The 25,449-nt window shown below is 35.2% G+C and overlaps 1 protein-coding gene across 2 annotated transcripts; it reads right to left on the bottom strand.

The window, feature by feature from the left end:
• Window positions 1-2,492: 2,492 nt before the first annotated feature.
• LOC125655761 (uncharacterized) lies at window positions 2,493-25,286 on the bottom strand. Of its 2 annotated transcripts, XM_048886261.2 has the most exons (12): window positions 25,200-25,286; window positions 19,817-19,903; window positions 19,514-19,663; window positions 18,939-19,072; window positions 17,153-17,285; window positions 16,076-16,207; window positions 5,032-5,226; window positions 4,832-4,944; window positions 4,253-4,382; window positions 3,877-3,951; window positions 3,606-3,705; window positions 2,493-3,338 (listed from the first exon to the last, which is right to left on the bottom strand). In XM_048886261.2, the coding sequence occupies exons 2-12, from the start codon at window positions 19,893-19,895 to the stop codon at window positions 2,825-2,827; spliced, it is 1,755 nt and encodes a 584-aa protein (XP_048742218.2). In that variant the 5' UTR covers window positions 19,896-19,903; window positions 25,200-25,286; the 3' UTR covers window positions 2,493-2,824. The 2 variants fall into 2 exon arrangements, with proteins under 2 accessions (XP_048742218.2, XP_055999519.1); XM_056143544.1 differs by lacking the exon at window positions 3,606-3,705.
• Between the last annotated feature and the right edge of the window lie 163 nt (window positions 25,287-25,449).

Genomic DNA, 25,449 nt, shown 5'->3' with positions numbered 1-25,449 from the left:
TCTCAAATACTGCTATTTTTTAAATGTTAGAATTGAATATTTTATGCCATGATGTGTGTAAATATACTATTTACACAACATTCCAGATTTGGATTGCACAAGTTTCATTGTAACTGTTATATTTTTTCTTACATTTGCCTCAAAATGGAAATGTATGGGGAACATGAACTTAGGCTAGTGATGGATACACACAGCATGGCCTCATCAAATAATAACATGCGTTTACTGAACAAACATAGTTTTCTTTTTCTTTTTGAGATTTGCATTTTTTGATGTGTGACCAGGTATTGATTCTAAACACAAGTTCTCGGAATCTGATTTCAAAAAGATGACGGAGTTCCTCATTGACAATATCTATGTAGTATTTGGTGATCAGGTTTTCCAACAGTCTGTCGGAATTCCCACGGGCACGAATTGTGCTTCTTTATCATCTGACCTATTTTTGTATGCTCATTTTCATTCATATGTCAGTTCCATATATCCCAGTGAATTCGAAATAAAGAAACACCACGGAGCCTTCCACATATGCTTCATATTTGGATATTTTGTTGAACAAATAAATGTTAACTGCAAACTAACAACTCAGCTTTCTGACAAATAGAATGAATTCAGCTTCCTCATCGCCAACTTCCCTTATCTATGTAGCAATATTCTATCATCGCCTGTATATGATTGTTTATGTCTTTCAACTGATTCGATACGCAAGAAATTATTCTGTGTATTATCAGTTTTTAAATCGTTTAAAATTAGCTTTCGCAAATTCTATGGTCGTCAAAATGATCTACTTTGCAAATTGAAGCTATCACTGGACCGATTGGCTCACGGCTGGTGTGACCGGTCAACAATAGAACTCACGGCGAGTGTGACCGGTCAACAATAGGGCTCACGACGGGTGTGACCGGTCAACAATAGGACTCACGGCGGGTGTAACCGGTCAACAATAGGGCTCACGGCGGGTGTAACCGGTCAACAGGTGATGCTTAGTCCTCCTAGGCACCTGATCCCACCTCTGGTGTGTCCAGGGGTCCATGTTTGTCCTACTCTTAATTCTTTATTCTGTATAGGATTTATAAGATTGATCACTGTTCGTAATTTTCACATTTCATTGATCAATATTCGCTAACTTCACCTGTTTGGCATGTAAAGTGCCTATGACAGAATTCAAACGGTACTTTAAGATACTGTAAAATGAGAAAATTTGACACCTACCTATTTTATCGCAGAGGTGCCAAGACATTGGCGCAAATTAATTTTAGTGCACCATCGATTTGTTTGTGGTTTGATCCACTTTTTTGTACAGCATACGCTCAATAGCTTCTGATCAATTTCGAACTCGGGGACTAAATTGTACTAATTGTGCAAGGGTACATTGAAAAAGGAATACCAAAATTGGTACGCTGCTTTCTTTCTCGGAAAACCAACCTTTCATTTCTCCGTCCTGAAGCCGAGTGAAATCTGAGGCAGAATTCGCCTTTTAAAGTCCTTTGAAAACACAGAATTCTGAACGCATTGACGTAGGGGTTAAGTAGTTTTTACGTGGGTATGATTCTGACTACATTTAACTTATTTTATTACGAACGTTTAGTAAGTGGCGATTTTTTTAATCTCCCAGTATGATATGATGATATGCAAATGTAGTCGAATAAATGATTGTGCACTCGTAATGTTTTGGGAAACCAATGTTTTGTTTTAAGTAAATATAAAATAGGTAATACAGGTACATCCACATGAATTGTCGGTATTGATAACCCTCACGCTTCATTACGTCTTCATCTCGATGCACTAAAGTGATGATTAATTGTTTGATGTTTAACGTCCCTCTATTCACTCATATTGGGACGTCAAAGTGATAATTGGGAGCAAGCATTGTAGATGCAAATGATACATATACATATATAGATAATGAAATCTTCCTAAATTAGTGGATTCCTGTATATTTAGCATTATTCAAATGATAAAAGGTCGTTATTCATCTGTATGCAAGTCTGTCTGTATGTATATGTCTGTCTGTCTGTCTGTCTGTATATGTCTGTCTGTCTGTATGTATATCTACAAACTACCCTGACATTACGTAAACATATTCTTCAGGTATAAATTAACAACAAAATGAAATATAACTTTTGCAAGAATACTTTTGAAATGGAAAATCGTTTGCGCTCTTTTAATTTTGGTGCAAAAGGTCACTTTCGCCAAATTCAATAGCGCGGCAAATTTTCTCGATTGCAAAGAAAATAGGAAAATTTGAAACCCCAGTGTCATTTACCATATTATAGGCTGAGTTCAATTTCGTTACAAGACTGAGATCTGTGTAACGTAAGTATTGGTACAATAGAGAACCCTGACTGCTGCAATCTTTATGGCACGTCATGTAAAGCTCGTGATGTTCAGTAACATTGAATAGCTAAGCAATGTGATTTATTCAGAGGTATGTGAGTTTAGTGTACTACCGAGTATTTCCCTGGTATAAAATCTCGAAAGCATAAACAAATATGAACAATTTCATAATTGTAATTTAATAAAAAGAATAAACATTGCATTATACGACGATCATTGAATTTATATACGATCTCTAATCTGTCTGTCTGTCTGTCACACTATAGAAGTTTGTAACTCTAAGTTAGGAATGTCCTACATATATTTGACATGTACAACTCTTTGTGTGCAAGTCAAGCATACCATAATGTTGTTCTCAAGGGCACTTTTATTGCAAGCAAAAGTGTTCATAATTATGTTGCCGGAGTGTATCTTGTCTTGAAATGTGCAATTTCCTCCATATTTTTCACCCCTTTCGCGACTGTCACAGTGATATTTTCGTTCATTGTCTTTATCCAAGCCTTTTCTGTGGTTTTAAATATTTCCATTTTTTGTCATACAACTCCAGGGTGACACAGCTATAAGCATGTGCATGACTGTTAGTCGGGAATTGTGATTGACGGTATTGGTCATTTTCCTTTTTTCGCATTACATCATATTCGGAAATGGTGGCGTATCCTGCAGGTGCGATATGGTTATATGTATCTTCATCTATTTGTCTTCTAGAAGTCGTGTCCCTGAGATGGTCATAGTGTCCTTCTCCCCCTTCAGAATAGGGACTTTCTTCTTTAAGCTTGCTGTTGTCTGCCACGTCATAGACACACTCTTCAAATCTGCTGTTGTCAGCCTTTTCATAGGCACAATTTTGTTCAAATCTACTGTTATCTGCCAATGCATATGCGGAGGTTTTAAGTTCGGCTAATGTGTCCATCTTTGAATTCTTTGTAGGGATTGGCTTTATTTGTCCGGTTGATGGTGCTTTGCGTCTTTCTGTTCTTTCAGTTTTAGCTGATGCTCGTTTCCTTCTGCTCAAAATTTACATTAGATACAGTAAAAGTCTACCCGATAATTGACAATTGGAAATTTTATTGAACTACAGTGTTTAGTATTCACTGTGATCTGATGAAGCAGTATATATATATATATATATATATATATATATATATATATATGTGTGTGTGTGTGTGTGTGTGAGTGTAACTATATAATGCGTAAAAAGTGTACAATAAGATAACTTTGAGATGTTATGAAAAGTATTACAATCTCATTGTATTCAATGCATCTATTCATACCTTCTGCAAACAACTGTCAATCCTAAGGACACCAAACTTGTTGCAACTACCAAGCATAGTGCAAGAACACCCGAAAACATAGTTGAAAGCGATTTTCTGTCTGTGTGGTTCGTTTAATAAACGAAATTAAAATTGATGACATCAAATGTGATTTGTTTATCTTCAAGTACTAATGCCGATCATATTCAAATTCAGATATTTCTATGTTTAATATTTTTTACTATTACAATATCATAATTTAAAAAAAAATATTACTTATAAAAATAGTTACCGTTGTTTGTTGATGTCGTTGTCGCCAGTATGTAGGACAATGTTTGGTCAGAATAATTATGAGGAAGCCGTGACACTGCAACAAATTAAAAGTATAGCGCTGTAACGTTCTGTCATTATGCTGGTACGGTCAGGCAGATTGTGGCAAAGTCAACGATGACAGAATTCTAAATATTGATATGTTAAAAAAAACCAAAATGTTTTTGTTTAAATTCACAATATTATGCAACATAAGTTTTTACAACATAAGTTTCGATCACGCATACAAGCTGCATATTTACTATTACCAATAAATGTAAAATGCTAATGAATACAGATTTGAAATGTACTCTGGAGATTGAAAAAACTGAAAAATTTGCAGTCGCTAAAGTTAATACCTTCTTCAGTCGTCTCCCTTACTTTGATTTCTCTTGTTTCATTTGAAGTTTTTGAGATATCTGCGGTGTTGGAAATGCTGGGTTTTGTGACTGTCATCTTCAGAGCTGTTTTCGTGGTAGTCAATATAGTCTAATCAAAGGTAGATGTTTTTTAAACAAAGTTTCTTGTCGATAAATTTACTAAGCAAAATACCAATTACATGTAATTGACATTTAAACAAAATTCTGTAAATAAATCGTTCATTACATGATTGATTTATTCTAAAAAACATGAAGATAAACATATATGATTCGTAAATTAATCACACTGAGATGTAGCTAACAAAAAAGAAAACGCGTATAATCGAAAGTCATTAAACAATGAAGACCTTAACCTAGCCGGGATTCTATTGAATTGAAACCATTAAAAGTTTATCAATTTTGCCTCTCAACAAAAAATATTTCTCTCGATTGCGTCTGTCTCGCAGGATAATCATCTTTGTAAATATCGTAAAAATAGTAAATACACTGTCTATTACAAAATTTAAACAAATGATATATCAAAGACGAGGTCACATTATACAACTACATTCATTTTACCTTTGAACATACTATTTCTCGGACATCAGTGTCGCAATCTTCAAATCGACAACCATCTTTACAAAGCTGACAGGCCATGGTGTTTCGTTTGTCGATATCGGATAACATTTCCCCTGATTAAAAACAAAGAAACGTAAGCAGTCTAATAGGAGTAAAACATTACAAATACAAAGGAGGGTCAAATGAAAATTGTTACAAACCTTTATCAAAACGAATGTAATTCTCCCTTGAAAATGCAATCCACACTGGTACTTCATTGTTTTTAATGCTTGATTTACATATATTCTTGAAAAAAGATTCAACGTGTTTTCCAAAGTAGTTAAAAGAATTTCGCAGCAGCGCGTATTTGGAGTTGATATTTGACCGATGTGAATGATATATTTCATTGATGGAATCTGAAATGAAAAGTAAATACAAATAAATTACATCTATTATATGAAAGGTGAAGATCACGAACAGTGAAATATCTCATAACTCCTACATGAGCACTGTTCGTTATCTTAACTTTTCTTATACAATACAAAATAGTGAGTTGCGTAAACACGGACTCCTGGATATACCACAGGTGGGATGAGGTGCCTAGGAGCAGTAAACATCCCCTGTCGACCAATCATACCCGCCGTGAGCCGCATATCTTGATCAGGTAAACGGAGTTATTCGTTGTCCAAATCAGTGTGCCAAGAACGGCCTAACAATCGGCATGAAACATCATTTGACCCAATGATAGGTTGTATTTGCAAACTAGATCGTTATAACGACCATAGAATTTGCGAAATGCTGACTTTATACGGGACTGTTGAAACCCCTCCACCATCAACTACTTTGTCAGTAACCTGCCTCGATTAGAAAACTAACCATACATGTACGCAGAACAAGCTCTCGCGTATCAGTTGAGAGATGTAAACATCATGTGCAGGTGATAATGGAAAATTGCTACATAAATATGGAAAGTTGACGATGAAGAAGCTGAAATAATCCCGTTTGTTATAAAGTTGAGTTGTTAATTTGCCATTATCTATTTGCAATCAAATTTCTAAATATGAAGCAGAAGTGGACGCGAAATGGGAATATTTCCTAATGCGGATGAAAGAAACTAATATTTCTACTCCTAAGTGGTATGTTTTGGAGTGATTCTTATCAAAGACAACTTTTAGGAAAACGATATCCAAAAATACAGATATTGTGTCAAATACCAACTGTACATTTAAAGCACATTGAAGGAAGGCTAGATAGTTATTGACAATCTATGTAGATTCGAAGGAGAATAGGCAAATACAAATGCGTTGGTTCTCTTTGAGACTCGGTATGTTAAGCCTGCGCTCAAACGTCATTTATGATGTCAAAATTCCGAAATCTATCATTTTTGAAAATGTGAATGATGATGTCATAATTCCGAAGCTATGTAATTTTAGGAAAACTTCATTGATGATATCATAATTCCGAATCTAGTTCATTTTGAAAAAATAAAACCAGGCGAATTTCATTGTGATTTTTGTACAAAATACATTTAATTTTAAAACACATGCACGGCGACCTACTTTGGTAGGGAAGTAAAACCCTTGCCACATGTAAAACTTATACGGTACCAATTTTGATGCACCAGATGCGCATTTCGACAAATAATGTCTCTTCAGTGATGCTCGACCGAAATGTTTGAAATCCGAAATAAATGTGAAATTTTAGAGCTAAATATAGCCAAAAACAGCGTGCCAAAAACAGTGAAGCCAAATTCGTCTAAGGATAAGAGCTATGCATGAGGGAGATAATCCTTAATTTTGAAATGAATTTCTAAATTTTATAACAGCAATTAAACATACATCCGTATTTTCAAGCTAGTAACGAAGTACTTAGCTACTGAGCTGTAGAGACCCTCGGGGACTAACAGTCCACCAGCAGAGACCTCGACCCAGGGGTCATAATGTAAAACCTATACGGTACCAATTTTGATGCACCAGATGCGCATTTCGACAATATACTGCAGATGTCTGATGCTCTGTATCTGATTACAGTATTAATACTAAAGTTATTTTTAAACATTTTAAAACTTTAATTATATTTACTGATAGCTCCTTTCATCCATTTTGATACAACTATAAGAGAAGGCTTGTTAGCATTCAATGTAAGATATTTTTCCATATAATCCCCCCCTCCGCTTGAAAATAATAAAATTTTGGTTTGTGACCTATAATTTTCTTTATGAATTACGATAGACAATCTTTTCATACGTCTTTTAACAATTAGGACCTAATATGCAAAATCTTCATTTTCATTCCTCTAATATGTCAAAAAACAATCTTCCATGGAGTCCAAACGTTTCACCTTCTGAAAATATGATAAATCCATAGTTCTGATGGGATACGCAGTTTGATGAATAGAGGAAAGCAACCTGTATCAAGGTAACTCCATAATCGCATTATTATCTTATAAAATTATGGAAAGTGTATTTATTCCAGTTTATTAAAGTTAAAACAAATAAATTATCAAATATGATATATCGATAATTGCACGTTAAAAGATGCGAGATATACATAAACAGAATCATATATCAAAGTCAGAAAATTGCAATTTTACCTGAAACAGCAAAAATTGGTTATAATGATATAATAGTATTCATAATAGTTTCATAAAACTTGTTTTTGTTTACAAAACTATATAAAATGTCTATGGAAAATAGAGGAAATACATCGCATAATGAATTTGATAAATAATTCAATGAAAACAGTTTTATTGCCTACGGATTCATGTTTTGGAACATAATTGATTATTCATATGCAACTTCAACGTTTGAAATATTTTTATGTTTAACAAGATTTTTACCATAACTATTAGAAAAGACTCCAACAAAATTTACAAAATGTATCTATCATGCCTAAATCCAAATAAACCATTGATTTTGATGGCGTCAGAGGACGGTGGAACTGCTTTAAATTACAATTTTGTTGTGTATTTTCCTTTTATTTATCTATTGCTTAATTATCTACCGGGCACAATAACGACGATTCTCGAGTCGAAGAGGCTGATGAGGGAACCATACAACGATGGACTCAAAACTTTGTGGATATTTTTGGATTTGAATTTTTGCATATAATAGTGCGTATTCAAGCTAAGTCTAAGAATACGCCTATTTATCTCGGGGATGATTCATTGCATGATTAGGACTTTGTTTTACGGAATATTTAGTGCATATTCGGCTCTAAAAATCTCCTAGTAATAAATAACCTCAGTTACGTCATATCCTCCTTTCTATTCTAGCAGCCGAACAAACTGGTGGGTCAGACCATTCAGACATCTCAAATTTTAAAAATATGAATTAAAGTCTGTTTAATTGCATTAAACACTGAGATTGTTTTCAAGTTTAGAGGCCTATATCCAAGTATTTAAGTACGCCACGTTGTCGGATGGTTAATTATTGCTTTTGGATTGAATATGTGCTGCATTTTTAAACCACCTACGCCATGTTTATCACATCGAGTACATAATTCATCTGTAAGTCGGTCAGGTTCACTTTCATGATAAATTTATCTTGCTTGTAAAGTCTTGGCAAGCGGTTGCTAAACCGAAAATGAATTTTATCTTATTTTGATACTTAATTTTGCACGCATACCTTGCCAAAAAAAACAAACAAGTCAAGGTCACACAAACCAGCCATGGATGAGCAACACCAATGCAGAGATTAGCTATACGGCCACGTATCAACGACAACACAACCACCATTACACAAAAAAGTCGTCGTCTCAACATCCCACCACCCCCTCTCCCAGGAGAGTTGCCGGAAGTATACCCAACAATTTCGTCAGGCCTACACAAGCAACAAACAGACTGAGCTATATCATCACGTTTTTGATTATTACCTCTATTAGTTAATTTCAAGGTCTCGTGCCAATATCAGTTGGTCAACCCATTTTTCTTTCGGTTTTTATGTAGATATTGGCAGCGTGCCAAAAACCAGGGATGAAATTATATTGGGGGAAATTTATTAATCTGGACCCGCTACCAGTCAGAGAACCAAACTCAAATCTTATCCATACTATCTATTGATCACAGGGGCTAACTGGTAGCCCATCTAAACAACAAGAAATTCAAAACATAGACAAGTGGACAGAGGCATTTATTATTTTCACAAGCATTTATACAGCTGTATATCCTGAAAGAGTTCAACAGTTCCTGAAATATATGCAAGACAGTAGGCTGGGTGCACAACTGTCACATGACTGGATTAATTATTATGAATCAAAATCGTATTAGGGCATGGATAAATCCTACGCAGATTGGCGAGAAATTGACACTGAATTTCGAGTGCCCTACAGGACATCCACTAACACCCCCTTATGCCCGAGGGTGGGATATGCTAAGAATTTAACTAAATAGCTTCATGTTTGAGTTGAGACCCAATCGCTCTTGGACGCACAGATGCATTAAATGTAAAAAGGAACATGCATTTAATTTATTAACACCAAATATAAATACCGTAAGTCAACAGGGGAGGGTGGTATTAGCTAAATCACACATTAAACTCCATTTAGGTTCATACCAAATTATACAGGGGACTTTGATTGTATATTGTTTAACGTCCCTCTCAAGAATCTTTCGTGTCGGTTAGGGGCTGCAAAAATTTAGGCCTATGAGAGGCGCTTGTGGCCATTGAGCAGGGAGGGATCTTTATCGTGCCATGCCTAATGTGACACAGGACCTCGGAATTTGCTGTCTGATTCGAAGGACTGCCCCATTTAGTTGCCTGTTACGACAAGCAAGGGGGTACTGAGGACAAATGCCAACCCGTATCTCTGGGGGACTTTGAACTATTACGGTTTTACTTAAGGGGGCTTATCATATCTAGTTAAAATGTTGCCTTTTGGCTGCTCTATTTCGTGCATTTAATAAAAAATATCTCAAACTCTATCATGTCAACATTACTAAACCTATTCAACCAGTCATGCAGATCTGGTTGAGTTTCTTACCAATTTCATATGGTTATATATTTCACAGACAACCAAGTTTTCACGGATAGCTCAGGGACCGCTTCATTAGGAGGGGGGGGGGGGGGGGGGGGGGGCTACTTGGTGAGGGACAGTGGGCCCACCTTCAGTGGCCAACAAGTTTGGCAGTTATACTAATTATCTGTGACATCATTTTTCGGAATTATTATGAATGGTTTTGGCCTTTACACATGGGATCACGCACTACAAACATAAAATCATCTTGCATATTGTTGACTTAGCTTTGGTTCACCTTATTGATAATCTCCATCATCTCACCAGGTAATGTTCCTTATTATGACACTTATGCTTGTAACTTTAACAAACATTTTACAATTTCAGAAACAACACATTCAGGATAAACATAATGCTATGCCCGATGCAATATCTCGTCAACAGTGGAGTAGATTTAGGGACCTAGCTCATACAGCCAACCAACAGCCCCAGGCAATTCCAGCATCCTTCCACAATGTATTATTGTATATAAAATAAACAGCCTCTTTAGGTCACCATTAAAATTTAACAAAGCATATTCAGTAGGTCTACAAGCCTTCGATCAGTTCAGACTACTGCAGCAATTGAGTCTCTAATGACCACCACTATTTGAGCTCATGCTCATGTTTATAACTCAATTGTCCATCCTGGGTACATACAATCCACGGCGAGAACATTTACTTCCGCTATTGCATTTCACTGCAGAATGTAGTGACATGAAACATTTCCTGATAGGTTTAACATTTAGAGGCTGCGGAAAAAGTAATCATGACGGAGCCCTGAGCCTCCCTATTACCATAGTAATCTTAAATCAAATGGTTCCTTAGTTGCATTTGGTATGCCCGACTCACACGAGACAATTTATTCAGAACTGCTTTACCCTGCTTATCACGCCTTATTGAGGGTAGGGGAATTAACCCTCTCAAAGGATAATTCACCGAATAAAATCATCCAGGTTTAGCACATTTCCATCCAAGATTCAGCAATTAGTTTACTTATCAAGTACATTCCAAAACTGACCAAGGTCGGTTAGGTACCATCCTGTCCATTGAAAACACCAGACAAGTCTCCCGCCCTATCAAATATCTACAAGCTTGTCCTAATGTCCAGACTCCCTGTGTTATCATTATTCCGGCAAATACTGACTCGTTTAATATCAATTCTCTTCAGTGTTGTATCAAACACTAAATTTTCTAGGCATTGATAGTAAGCTATATAATTGCCATCCCTACAAATAGGAGCAGCTAGAATCATGACTCACCAGGGGCGCTCAGGCAAGCTACAGGCCTCTGGCCGTTGGTACATGTAAGCTAATGCTTTTAAATGCTGCATTCGGATTGGCTAAACCAAACTAGTTGCCCTTTACGAGTGGATCATTAATTTGATCTTGTATATCAGGTGAGACAGCAATTTGTACTGCTTCATATTAGTTTTGTTTGCTAATATAAATCACCAGTTAAGGTGTGGATGGCATGGTCTGCTTTCATCAAGCGAGCAACAATGCTGCTACCTGCAGGACAGGAGGCATGAGTCTCACTGTCCCAACGCACATATTTAGTGGCAGGAGGCTGTGGTAAGAGCCTCTTAGATCTTTGAAATACCTGTAAAAATTCATTCAGACAATACACCTAAAATTGTCATCATCTATGGTGGAGCTAGCAACATAGATGGCTTACACATAAGACGCCTGTCATTAGACCCATCTTATCGGAGTGTAGGGGTTTGTTTCCTGATTCCAAGCTTGTTTTGTCTTGCGCTCTCCCTAGGAAGTCATGGATATATTCCAACAGATTATATCAATGAGTTAAGTTAGGGTCCGATTAGATTGAGTGGTACCTAGATCAGTTGTGTTCTTGGGAGGGGCATTCATCCAACATCCACAATTCAATGCTAGTTTTACTTAGCTGTTTAAACGGACGGGGTACACTTGTATCAACTAGGAAATGATTTTTTTTACTAATTTACAGGTGGTAATTGAGCGCTTCATGGGTGGTCATGACAATTGGTACCCATGGTCAATCATCATATCGCCTCGCTTTTACTGCTATGGTGCTGGTCAGCGGTGACTATTTGAGGTGGAGTTGTGACGACATCATCAATATTTAGGTCACTTATATTGGTGGCGCATGCACTGGTGTGTATGTGGCATTCTCGTCAAACCCCACCTCAAATGGATCAATTTTGATATTAACTTGTAAAGTTGCAGTTGTGCAAATAGCGCATTTTCACAAAGTTTTTAAACATTGAATTTTTGACTTTCAACAATTATGTGTATTGCATGGGATATTGGCCCGTTGAAGTTAATAATCGGACATTTATATTCATGGGATATTGACCCATTGAAAAATTGGACATTTATATTCATAGGATATTGGCCCTTCGATCAATTATATTGCATCGATATAACATTGTTTATGTGGCGTTGTGCATTTGAGAAGTTGTTTTACCCAGTGCATAATTAAGCCCACTTGGGGTTGCCACTTGTATTGTACATTGTTAGGGGGGGGGGGGGGCGACCCGGCGGCCGCCCCTATTTATTCATTGGCCAATATTATTCACCGCGACCAAACACGCCAAACACAAATAAAATTTCTGAAGTAAATATGTTATGCGTGTTTTGTCTTCTATTACATCTGAGATAATATGATGATATCAACTTTTAACAGTGCAATATACTTAACCTAAATGAAAAAAATAAGAATAAACAGCTGAGGGATATAAATACCGGTCAGCATTTCCCCCGACATTGTTTATAACAATCGCACATGCGCAGTTAGTGTATTACGAACTAGTGAATATTGAGGCCAATGAAAATCAACAGCTAGACATTAATAAATTAATAGTTGGCAGTGAGTTATTCCGATTTTTGTCACTGATCTAACGGTTTCATGGATTTATTTCGACTACTGTCAATAACACAGTTCACATATAATTTTCCCGTGATGGAAACGTTTTGGGAATCCTTGATTGTAGTACTACAGGCATATTCTTGCAGAACTATAGATGAATTTACACTATATTGTACAACTACATATTGCACAATGATGCATTCACTTCCAAATTAGTTTTAAGTCATTGTTCAATAGTGAACATAATATTCAAGGATACTTCTATAGAAAATCTTTGAAACTCCTCTCCAGCGTCAAGCTCATTATAGCATACATGGACGAGATTCTCGGACTACATGTATCCTCTCTGACCCACTAGATTTGCCCTACCGATTTTTGAAATTGAGGAGTGGAAAGATTGAAATATTTTTTGTTGAAAAAAATCCTCTAAATCCAGATCTATGTTGATTAGATAGGTAACTGTCAGGCTCATTGGAAAAGGCAAGTTCAGTTTGTGAATTTTAATTATTCATCTCAGCATTATAGAAACCATGTACGACAAAAATCAAACGTTAGTCCATTGTTGTTAGCTTTATTATGTAAATTCTCGAAACGATTCATTTTTATCGTGTATTACATCACACAGTATATTACATGGCGTCGTTGATAGATTATTGTTTTGTGCTATATTTAGTTTTAAGTTTGAATAGAACGAGTTTAATTGTATCGCATAGTGCAGATTGGCTAGATGTATTTCGTGACAGGGTTGATCCATAAATAGAATTCAATGCCTTGCTCTAGCCCCAAGGGACATACTTCAAAGAAGCAAGAAGCTGGAATATATATATAATCTTTAATTATTTGCTGTTTATTACCATGTGAAGCTTTCCATTGACAACGCCATCTTAATCTAAAAGCCATGTTTGAAATAAACTAGAATCTATAGGGGGCCTTCACTCTTCAAATACTAGTACATATAGGTCTATTTTTTTCTTTGTAAACTGTATCTCTGTCGTTATTGAGACATTTTTTTTTTTTACAAGAAAAGAAAATGGAGGGAAAATCACAGGGAAGGATCCGGGATTTCTGAAAGGGGTGTACATGTGAAAGTCAAACATTTACCAAAACACTCAGCCATTTTATGTGCCAAATCTGGAGTTTCTGGAGTTTTCATCTATACACACCAGTAATGCCTTGCCGATTTGTGGCGCAAAAGGGGACCTCCTCTAAATCTTCCACTCATCCACATACATATGCTTTTGAATACGTCATGATTAATTCCCTTAGATGAATTGACGTAAAGCTGTATAGTATTTGATCTAACGATACCTTTATGTAAAGAACTATGCTAGTACATATTAGAGTTGAATTAAAGTAATTCCACCCTCCTATGATGTCATCAGATTTTGCAAAATCAATCCGATAGTTATTGTAAAAAAATCTTGTTAAAAATAAACTACTTCAAAAGTCTAAATTATAGATGAATAATCAACGATAAGTTTTAAAATATTAAACCCAAGGGCAATAACTATGTTTTTATTGATTTCTTTATCAAGTCTATTACGCGATATATTTCATTTATTTTTTTTTACAGACATTTTGTATATTTTTGTGAAGAAACAGATTCATGAAATTGTTATGAATGCGATTATATCGTCATAACCAGTTGTTTTGAAATTTTGATAACACTGTTTAAGGAAACTTGCAATTTTCTCACTGTGATACATGATTCTGTATATGTATATTTCACAACTTAAAAAGTGTGATGACCTATATATTTTATTTGATAATTTGTTAGTTTTAACTCTAATGAATGGAAATAAATACATTTTAAAAACTTGAATCAGATAAAACTGCGAGCATGGAGTTACCTTAAATGACGCAAATCACTCTTTTTATGCCCCAAATCACAATTTTTGAGATATCAGCTGTTCTGTAATGGAGGTACGTTCATTATTCTATTAACCGCTTGGGTGGGTACAAGATGTGTACATATATTATCGATTAGTCACGTAGATATCGATAAAAGTTATGAAAGCGTAAATTTTGTCTATATCAGCTGTTGGTATGCATTAGACAGAGCATATGAAGCATAATTTATTTGAAATAGAAGGTGAAGATAACGAACAGTGATCAGTCTCATAACTCCTATAAACAATAGGCCATTAAATCAAATTAAATAAGAAATCATTATTTATTTCCTCTTTGACACGAGTGATACCATTATCTACAAAGACGATGATTATCGATTTTTGTGTGCGTTATTTTATTATTAAATACTCATAAACTTTCAAAATTTGTGTTTCCCTGAAGCTCAGGAAATTGCACGACAGCTGGTATATAATCCTTTTGGCAACATATGAACGAAGCAATAAGTTTGTACCCACCGCGTCTGTACGAAAATTTATTTTGCGTCTCAACGTACGTAAGAGTTGAACAAAGGGAAACAACTATTGGAAAACTCAGAGAAATTGCGTATTAAAGGGGCATGGACATGATTTGAGCTGAAAATTTTCAAATTTTATTTGTTCATTTTTATTGTTAACTAAAGTATTTCTAATAGTCGACCAAAATTTGAATATCAGTTGTTGAGGTAAGTGAGATACAACACTCGCAATTCTTTCTTTTGTAAACAAGGCTCGTACCATGTTTTTGCCTACATTAGACTGTTTAATAGAAAATAGCCTGTTTAAAACAATATGATATGTGCTAAACACTAGAAAATATTTGATTGTGTTAATAATTTCCTTATAAATTGAAAAAATCTGCTTTCAAGAAACGTTTACTAGTTTATTTAACCTATGTAAACAAAAACATTACACGAACCTTATTTACATAACAAGGACTAGTGACCTCTGTATCTCCCATGTACCTTGACTACTGACATTCAAATTTTTGCTGATCACTAGTAATACCTTAGTTAAGCATTCTAAACATTAAAAATCAAAAAATAAAATTTGAAAATTTTCAGCTCAAATCGTGTCCACGTCCCTTTAATGTTACGCCATCTTTACATTCAGGGCTATAAAGACAATATGCTTGCATAGCATTTTCAAACTCTGCAATTTTATTCCTATTTAGAAAATTTCAAAATATAGCTTCCATGTATATTTCTATGGTAAATTCTGTATCGCATTTACGCTATAGGTTAACTTGACACCTGTGAATTATTGGAAAAAAAATGACCTCTGCAATATTTTAGTAGACATTTACTGAAGTGCTGGCTAGAAGTTTCTAAACGATATTTACTAATGTTTACCCATCGAAGAGAGATTCTACCCTTTTGGTTGACCAACCGCAATGATCATGTTGCAAAATTCGCTAATTGAGCTACATGCAATTTTGTATATTTAAGGTGAGGTGGAAAACGTTATCAGAAATTGTAATGAAATTCAAAAAAAAAAAAAAAAAAAAAAAATATGAAAAGGACAAAAATTAGATGTTACCTTGTATTTTACAAGCTGATGCAAAATTCGAATCACAATGTCGAACTTTATAGCTTGTATCACCAGTGCACTGTATGACAATACAGCCAGGATAGGTAGCGGGAAATCTGTCATTCCTTTGTCCTCCAACTGCTGTAAAACATGCATGAAAGGTGAAGATAACGAACAGTGATCAATATTATAACTCCTATAAGCAATACAAAATAAATAGTTGGGCAAACACGGATCCCTAGACTCACCAGAGGTGGGATTAGGTTCCTAGGAGGAGTAAGTATCCCCTGTCGACCGGTCACACCCGCCATGAACCCTATATCTTGGTCAGGTAAACGGAGTTATCCGTAGTAAAAATAAGCGTGCCAAGAACGGTCTAACAATCGGTATGTAGTATGTAGTTTATAGAGTCGGCAAGGATCATAAAATCAATTGCTGACTTTAAGGACTATTTTTTGAATTCTTAAAAGTCAAGTTCAATTCATTATATGTTGATCCATGATACGTTGAAGACGTTTAGTGTCAGAACACTAAATGTTCCACTGGAGTCTTGAAATTACGGTACATGGAATGGTAAGCAAATATCATAAAGAAGATTTATAGCAATATGAGCTGTAATTGGTATAATTGTTTTGTGGGTATGAATTATAACACGTTTAATCAATCAAGAAAATTACAATGAAATTTTAAAAAGTAGAACACCTACTTTCTTGTAAGACAATATTTCAATTACGGATGCATGATATGCGAGTGGCCTTAGTTAGACGCTCAGAGAAGTTCCGTGCATGTACAAATATTTGATAATTGATTGATTGATATTTTCCGCCACACTCAACAATTTTTCAGTTATCTGGTGGCGTCCAGTTTTTATTGGTGGAAGAGAGACCCCAGATACAATGTACCTGGGAAGAGACCACCGACATTCCGAAAGTAAACTGGGAAACTTTCTCACTTACTGGCGCGAGCGGGATTCGAACCCGCGCCAACAGAGGTGAGAGGCCGTTTGATTTTGAGCGCGATGCTCTAACCACTCGGCTAAGGAGGCCCCTCAAATATTTGATGATGGTGAAATGTAAGTGAAGTTACCAGATAAATATGTGCGATATTGGGAACATTTTGATCCATTCCCAGACGTACAGGTTCCCATACACTGTTGTTTGCATCTGTTCAGGGGAGGTAATATTGGTGTGCTGCGTTTAAAGCAAACACACTTTTGATCCTACAAAGGAAATATTTTGGAAATGAATTTTGTACAATTTTGTAACAATGTGTATTTTAAAAAAGTTTTAATTTTGATGGATAATATACCATGAGGAAACATGCTTAATTTGATATATTGGGTTACCTAATATATTAGCTGCAATAATGTAGCCCTCTCTGATTTTTTTTTTTTTTTTTTTTTTTTTTTTTTTTTAGGGAGAGGGCTACAACTCCTTAGGATCTCCGTAATGGTGCAAATGCGGGAGTGATTCACTCCCGCAACATTTGCGCTCATTCTAAACATTTCCTGACTTTCTTTACGTAATTAAAATGATATTCTATGTTTCTTAGTCAATATATAAATTTACAACCTGCAACTTTAGATTTGTGAGGCTCTATTCTACCGTTTTCAACAATTTCGATAAATCCCAGTTTCTCGATTCATATTTATGTGCCATGTTTGATGTACTGAAGTTTCAACTTCCGGTTGTCAAGTCATTTGCATATGCCATATAAGGTGGTATTTACATCAATGGACAAGTATGGAGGCGAAAGCTATTTCGTCGGTATTGAGAAGGTTTGAATTTAATATCAAGTTAAAAACCGAACAGCAGAGTGTAAATTCTTTCTGCAACAATATGATTTTCTTTCCTTTGTCGAAGTGGCTCGAGTAACTACATTTTCGCGCTGATTGTCAATGTTTAGGCTTTTCATTAGATCCACCTACGAGATCTCGCGATAACAAGCATGGCGGAGCAGACGAAGAATTTTGCATGCTGTACATTATATTTAATGAAAAACACCTTTATTAGACATGCCCGAGCACAAAGTTGGTACTCCTTTTGGTGTAAACAACATTTGGGACCAATACACAGAGTTTATTATCGGTTATTCATAAAATTATTTTGCACCATTACGGAGATCCTATGGAATTGTAGCCCTATCCCGAAAACGTCAGAATAAAAAAAAATTGGATAGGGCTACATTATTGCAGCTACTAATATATGTGAACGATAGATACAATGTAATAGATTAAACATATTTTTTTTCTCGAAAAATGAATTATATTCAATAAAAGGTTTAGTGTTTGCTAACAATATAATCTTTTTGATCAACTTATCATTGAAAATTGCCCCATCAAATACAAGTCCCAGACCGCGAAACATGAACTGCCAAAACTAGAGATTGTCATCTGTTGCAGTAAAATGACGTCACAAATGAAAAGAGTAGATAGGGTTAAGTGCGGACGGCCGTGAAAACATTGGACTAAAATTGTAGTTTAATTGATTATGGTTTTACGCCGTTTTGGCATTATGTCAACCATTTTAAGGCGGGTTGTAGTTTTGTTTAGGTGAATTTCAATCTTGTATCACAACACATATCATTAGTACATTCATTGTCTTATAATAGAATACAAGTAAATCAATAATAATTAATGTATAATTTCTTGAGATATCACATCTTTGCACCCATTTTCACCTCTGTGCTTGCTGAATCGTACCTAACATTTTCATTGTGATCAATGTGATGTCGAATGTTTTGACTGTAACAGATGACAATCGTTGTACTTTTCCCAATCTTTCACGGTCTTAATATAGAATAATGCCCTTTTTAAAATACGTAAAATATCCATAATCTATATAAAATATTTTTAAACAGATTATTTGAATACCTTAATGCCAAATAAAAATGGTTTTTTGTTTTGTTCCATGCAAAGCTCTTGGCATAGACCAGCAGAAGAATAAGCCATATCAAAGACAGCACCGTCTCTCAGAGCAGGGTCCAGATCAGAGTATTTGCAGCATCCTAAAATACCACAAAGAAAACATGCAGTGGCATTGAATTGAACCGATTTTGGAATCGCATACTTTTAATAAGATATTTGTTATTTGATAAAAATGCAAATTTTTGCGTTATTTATGTGTATTTTTTGTATCTGCTTGTCTTTATGTGTCATCTCTAAGTGAAAAATACCAAAGTGGTTGAAGGTAATGAATATCATTAGAATTATTCTTAGTCAAATATATCTTGCTTTACGATATCTAAGAAGATGACAATAATACATTGATATACAACAGATTCTGGAAATACTGTACGAACAAAAGGAAGGTAGATTTGTCAATACGTATATTTCAATTGAAATAAATGTATTGTTTCAATCACGTTATATCAACTGCAGCAGAGACTTTCACGTTGTTACAAAGCAAAGATTGATACGATTCCTACATGATTTTAAAGATCTATTACCGAGATTGTGAATCCAGAAAGATCGACGTTTATTGGAACTGGTCCAGAAAGTTTTGGTTGTGTTAGATCTTGAGCCAAGAGTTTGTCCGACTAAACGACATTCGTTTTGTGCCTCAAACCACGTGAAACCACACACACCGTATAACATAGCTTTAAATGCAAACAGATTTAGTAACTGAAAATATATGAATTGATTATTATGTACATGTATCTGTATTTCCTTGTGTTTCTTTCAATAATGTATCTCTGCAATGACATTTTCATTACCTTGGAATCAGATTTGTAAAACAGAATTATATATACCTATCGATATCAGTAGTCTGGTAGTTTGGAAATTCCATAGATATAGGTGGAGTATCTGACGGTTAATTGTGCTCTCCATTCCATTCACTACAAAACAAATATCCTTTTTATTACATGTTACCTTTCTGAATTGAGAGAATATTACCTTCAGACTTCTTTTTTCCAATTTGTACAAGAGGAAGTGTAGTTTTTGTAGTACTTTTCATTTTTTCTCCATCACATGTAAAATATAACCTTCTGAAAGTTTTGATAGCGTGATTTAGTAAGTGACATATAGATTTGCATATACTTAATGAGAATGAAGAAGAAGATCAGGATAAATTCAACATATAAGTCTTCTCCAAATTTACATACAAAACTCTCGAGTTTCACAATTTCATATTCCCCTGCATTTAATTGTAAGATCTACCGATTGGTTCAATAAATACATAATGAATAAAAAGATGCGATTGAAGAAAATGTGAAGATAACAAACAGTGATCAATTTCACAACTCCTATAAGGAATACAAAATTAAGAGTTGCGTAAACACAGACCCCGAGATATACCAGAAGTGTTTATAATTGCTGCACGTTTCAAGTAAAATGGTAAGTAATATTTTACAACAATTTTATACTTTGTTTCGAAACTTAAGTTTGGGAAAAATAGTACTGTGTTTTAATCGCGCTGATTACTAACCTTTACGATGGTTTATAGGGTAGGAAAATATAGATCAATTTAACAAAACCATGGAATGTTACAGGAGGTACAAAACACTATCTATATATACATTAACATAAGGGTCAAATTAGGAGTAAATGACAATGTTATTAATCTTACAAATGAACATACAAAGTTTTCGTAATGATAAACTATAAGTGAAAGTCAAGATTTCATAATATTTTTAGCATTGGGGACAGACAATACTTTTACATCTTCTAATTCATGTCACGCTTAAGCTGCTAGATTCATATTCAAGCCATATTTTTAAAGTCCACATTTGTCCAAAATTCGTTAAAAAAAGCCTCATCAAGTAATTCGTGCTCATAATTATCTCGTTATCACGAGAAAAGATCTCGAAATTACTAGAAAAAAGATAAGGAAGGCTCGAGATGATGGCCTATATTTTTCACAATTTGAACATAGACTAACACATGCACACTGTATTGATGTCATTTACTACCGTAGACAAAATACTTGATATTTTGTCAACAAGAGTACCAGAAACAGTACATAATATTCCCGTCATAAGGTAGAAATAACAAACAATGGTCAATCTTATAACTTCTATATGGAATACAAAATTAAGAGTTGGGGAAACACCAACCCCTGGATATACCAGAGGTGGGATCATGTGCCTAGGAGGAGTAACCATCCCCTGTCGACCGGCCACACCCGCCGTGAGCCCCAAATCTCAATCAGGTAAACGGAGTTTTCCTTAGTCGAAATCAGTGTGCCAAGAATGGCCTAACAAATGATATGACACACATTAGACAACAATGACAGGTAATCGAAGTTTTTGTTAGGAAGTTTGTTTTCTAGGAAATTGATTAGGAAACACGAGAAAATTGCCCCAACCTTTACTTAAGACACTATTAGCCATCATCAAGTTGTGACATACTTTCTTTTGCATCACATGGATAAAAGATCCTACGTGTAATCCCGTGGGGATCCGGGTTAGAATAGGTCCTCAATACCTCCTTGCTTGTCGTAAGAGGCGACTAAATGGGGGCGGTCCTTCGGATGAGATGTGGCACGATAAAGATCCCTTCCTGCTCAAATGCCATAAGCGCCGAGCATAGGCCTGAATTTTGCAGCCCTTCACCGGCAATGGTGACGTCTCCAATGAGTGAAATATTCTCGAGTTAAACAATATGCAATCAATCATCGTACGTGTAGATGAAAACTTTGCCAAGAGGTAGATAGAAAAGTAATGAGCTCTGTGTGTAAATTATCTCTGAAAAGTTGACTAAGTTCAACAATCGGTGATTTTGTTTCAACCATCAAAGGAAAAAATGTTGGGAATCCAAATCAATACGCACACATCAACTTGTAATTGTTTACAATGGCCTCATAACTTGAAAACTTTGAGAGAAGTGAAATAAACAAGTGATGTACCGTTCATATTTCCTCAAAGTGGACTAAATTTAACAACCAGTTATGTTCTCAAGAATTGAAGAAAATCAACATTATTGCCACTTGCTGATCTTCAATACCCATACAAATGATAAGTAGAAGAATCTGTAAAACAGGATGATCCTCTCCTGAAAACTGCAATAAGAATAACATGTAGAGAACTGATAAGAGTTACATGTAGACGGACAAATCATGCACATTTCACATATAACGTTAAATTTCATACTAAGTGGAAAACGCCAGCAAGAGAGATCGAATTGGATCAAAATTAAAAAATGATCTAGATTGACTCACAAGAATGCTACAATATAAATTTCAGCTTGAGATATGATGGAGAAATAAAAATAGAAAAGGAAACCCCGCACGGATGGGCGGGGTGGTGGTGGAAGGACGAATGTATACACATCGTAGCACAGTAATATCTAAGGACGGACAGATAAAACAGAAACTGCCCTATAACAAGTATCTGGATTGATTGATTTTATGTTGTTTAACGTCCCTCTCGAGAATACTTCACTCTGTGTTCCCCTAAAATAACTCTTACAAGTTTATTGTTATTTCGGATTTCAAAAATTTCGGTTGAGCATCACTGAAAAGACATTGTTTGTCGAAATTGGCGTCTGGTGCATGAAAATTACTACCATATAAGTCTTACATTATGACCCCTGGGTGGAAGCCTCTGATGGTGGACTGTTAGTCCCCGAGGGTCGCTACAGCCCAGTGGCTGAATACTTCGTTACTAGCTTGAAAATACGGATGTGTATTGAATTGCTGTGATAAAATTTAGAAATTCATTTCAAAATGAAGGATTATCTCCCTCATGCATAGCTCTTATCCTTTGTTTGACTCCACTTTTCGGCACTCTGTTTGTCCCTAAAATAGCTCTTACAAGTTTATTGTTATTTCGGATTTCAAACCTTTCGGTTGAGCATCACTGAAAAGACATTGTTTGTCGAAATGCGCGTCTGGTGCATGAAAATTACTACCATATAAGTCTTACATTATGACCCCTGGGTAGAGGCCTCTGATGGTGAACTGTTAGTCCCCGAGGGTCGCTACAGCCCAGTAGCTGAATACTTCGTTACTAGCTTGAAAATACGGATGTATATTGAATTGCTGTGATTAAATTTAGAAATTCGTTTCAAAATGAAGGATTATCTCCCTCATGCATAGTTCTTATCCTTTGTTTGACTCCACTTTTCGGCACTCTGTTTGTCCCTAAAATAGCTCTTACAAGTTTATTGTTATTTCGGATTTCAAACCTTTCGGTTGAGCATCACTGAAGAGACATTATTTGTCGAAATGCGCATTTAGTGCATCAGAAATACGACCGTATAAGTTTTACACGGATACGTCACCACTGCCAGTGAAGGGCTGCAAAATTTAGGCCTCTGCTCGGCGCGGATGGCCATTGGGCAGGATCGAGGGATCTTTATCGTGCCACACCTGCTGTGACACGGGACCTAGGTTTTCTGAAGGGGTACTGAGGACCTATTCTAACCCGGATCCCCACGGGATATCATTATTGTGTGTTGAATTACCCAAGCAATCTTTAACGGAAGATCACTGTCTCGTATTTATAGGAGAAAATAATTTCCTTGATACTAATCGGCTTTCATACCAATAACTGCACTAGGTTTTCAATGGAATTTTAGGCTGATGAAACTTTTCCTTGTATGCTTAATCATTAAGTGTTGATTCTTTTATTTAACATTTATGCTACGAAGCAGGGAAAAATGAATAATGCACGTTTTCGGCGAAATAGATAAAACAACTCAATGATTTAAAGAGGTTCGCAACTGAGATTTGGAATAATGTCAATTTTTTTGGAATTGTATTTTCGATTTCTACATTGAAGGAGAATTAGGAAATTAAAAAGAAAAACTGGGATTGCAACGCTTGTTATTGAGCTACAGTGTTCTAAACATGACCTTTTTGTACTTAGAATTTATTCAATTAAACTAGATTTTACTGTTGGTGTCAACACAACATAATCAACACAAATCAATCATTACATAAAATAGATACATAATCATGTCTTCTAACAATACAGATAAAAATATTATCACTAGTAATGGAGGAAAAAATAATAATGACCTTTTTGCACTAGATATACGAAAAACTTCTTAATATCAAAATTGAGAGTTTAAAAGGACATATTAGGAGTAATGTCAATTTCTAAAATTTTACATAATTTTCAAGGCCTGGTCCTACACTTTAAAATGAAACTATAAAAGGTGGGGGTTGGAGATCAAATTTTTGAATTATTGGCGAAAATACTGAATTTTTATACAAAATTTCGAATAAATTAATTAAAACCTTTTTAACAATCGGCAATCTGTTTGGAAAAATATATCAACCGAGTTAATAAATTACAACATTTGAATTACTTCCAAGTCTCAGCTCCCTGTATCATAAATTATAAAACTGAAATACACGAATAGGAGTATAAAAATAGACGATACATTGGAAGAAACTGTAATATCATGCAGATTTAGATCTTTTTGATTAATAAAACCTTCTTCCACAAAATATAGCCCCTGCCAAACTCTTTCAAAATTTGAATTGATAAAAAAAATTTCAACTGGATAGGGTTCAGCAATAGATGTGTGATATGTTTGCACCAATGGGATTAGTATTGAATCAGTAAATACTTAGTTGTAGCATCCTGCGCATTTGTTCTCAAAAGCTCAGGAGCTAACTTCCTTAACGCTTATATTCTCATTATTTTAGATGTGATTTTTAGATATGTCGGAGTAATACCATTTCGCCGAACTATCGGTACTTTTCAGTCAGCAAGTTGAAATGTATAGGACATTTCCCAAGTATATAGAATTTTTCGTGAAATTTTAGGAGTAATTCGCTTGCATCTTATTTTGTTTCTATAGAAAAGATGAATATACTACCAGATTTGTTGTAGAGCAAATTGTGATAGTAAGCTGTGTTAAGTAAATATGTGAAGTCATCTCTTGTAGGAAACAATGGGAGAAAAACATTAATTTAACAGGCGATCAAACCCGGAAGTTTGAATTACTAGTCAAATAATCTAACCACTGCGCTACCCAGGCCGATATACGAGATGTAGTAATACTGCAATACATGATTTAAACCTACTTCGTAATTCATTCAAGAACTCTTCATATTGAGGAGATGAAAAAAATAGTTTTAGAAAAATCTGAGAAACGTCTCGTATGACTACATTCAGTAAGTGTCTGTGAATCAGAAGTAAACAGAAGGTTACATTCATATTTCGAATTGATTTGACTTACCGTTGAAGTGTCAATGAAGAAAAAACTAAGAAATGGCAATACAGTTTTTAAGATGATCGAAATATTCACTTCCTATGTGCGTGTCAGTTTCATAAGCTATGGAGAACATCCGGAAAGCGATCTAAATTATTTGGTATTAGGGAAGGAACTCAAATGACATTTAAAATCTCTTGGCACTTTTAAAATTCTATTTTTGGGTTCTTCCCATGATAAACCTAATCACCTCATACATGTATGTATACAAGTGAAA

The sequence above is a fragment of the Ostrea edulis genome, chromosome 7 (genome assembly GCF_947568905.1).
Source record: "Ostrea edulis chromosome 7, xbOstEdul1.1, whole genome shotgun sequence".
NCBI lineage: Eukaryota > Metazoa > Mollusca > Bivalvia > Ostreida > Ostreidae > Ostrea > Ostrea edulis.
This window is presented reverse-complemented; position numbering and strand designations above follow the sequence as displayed.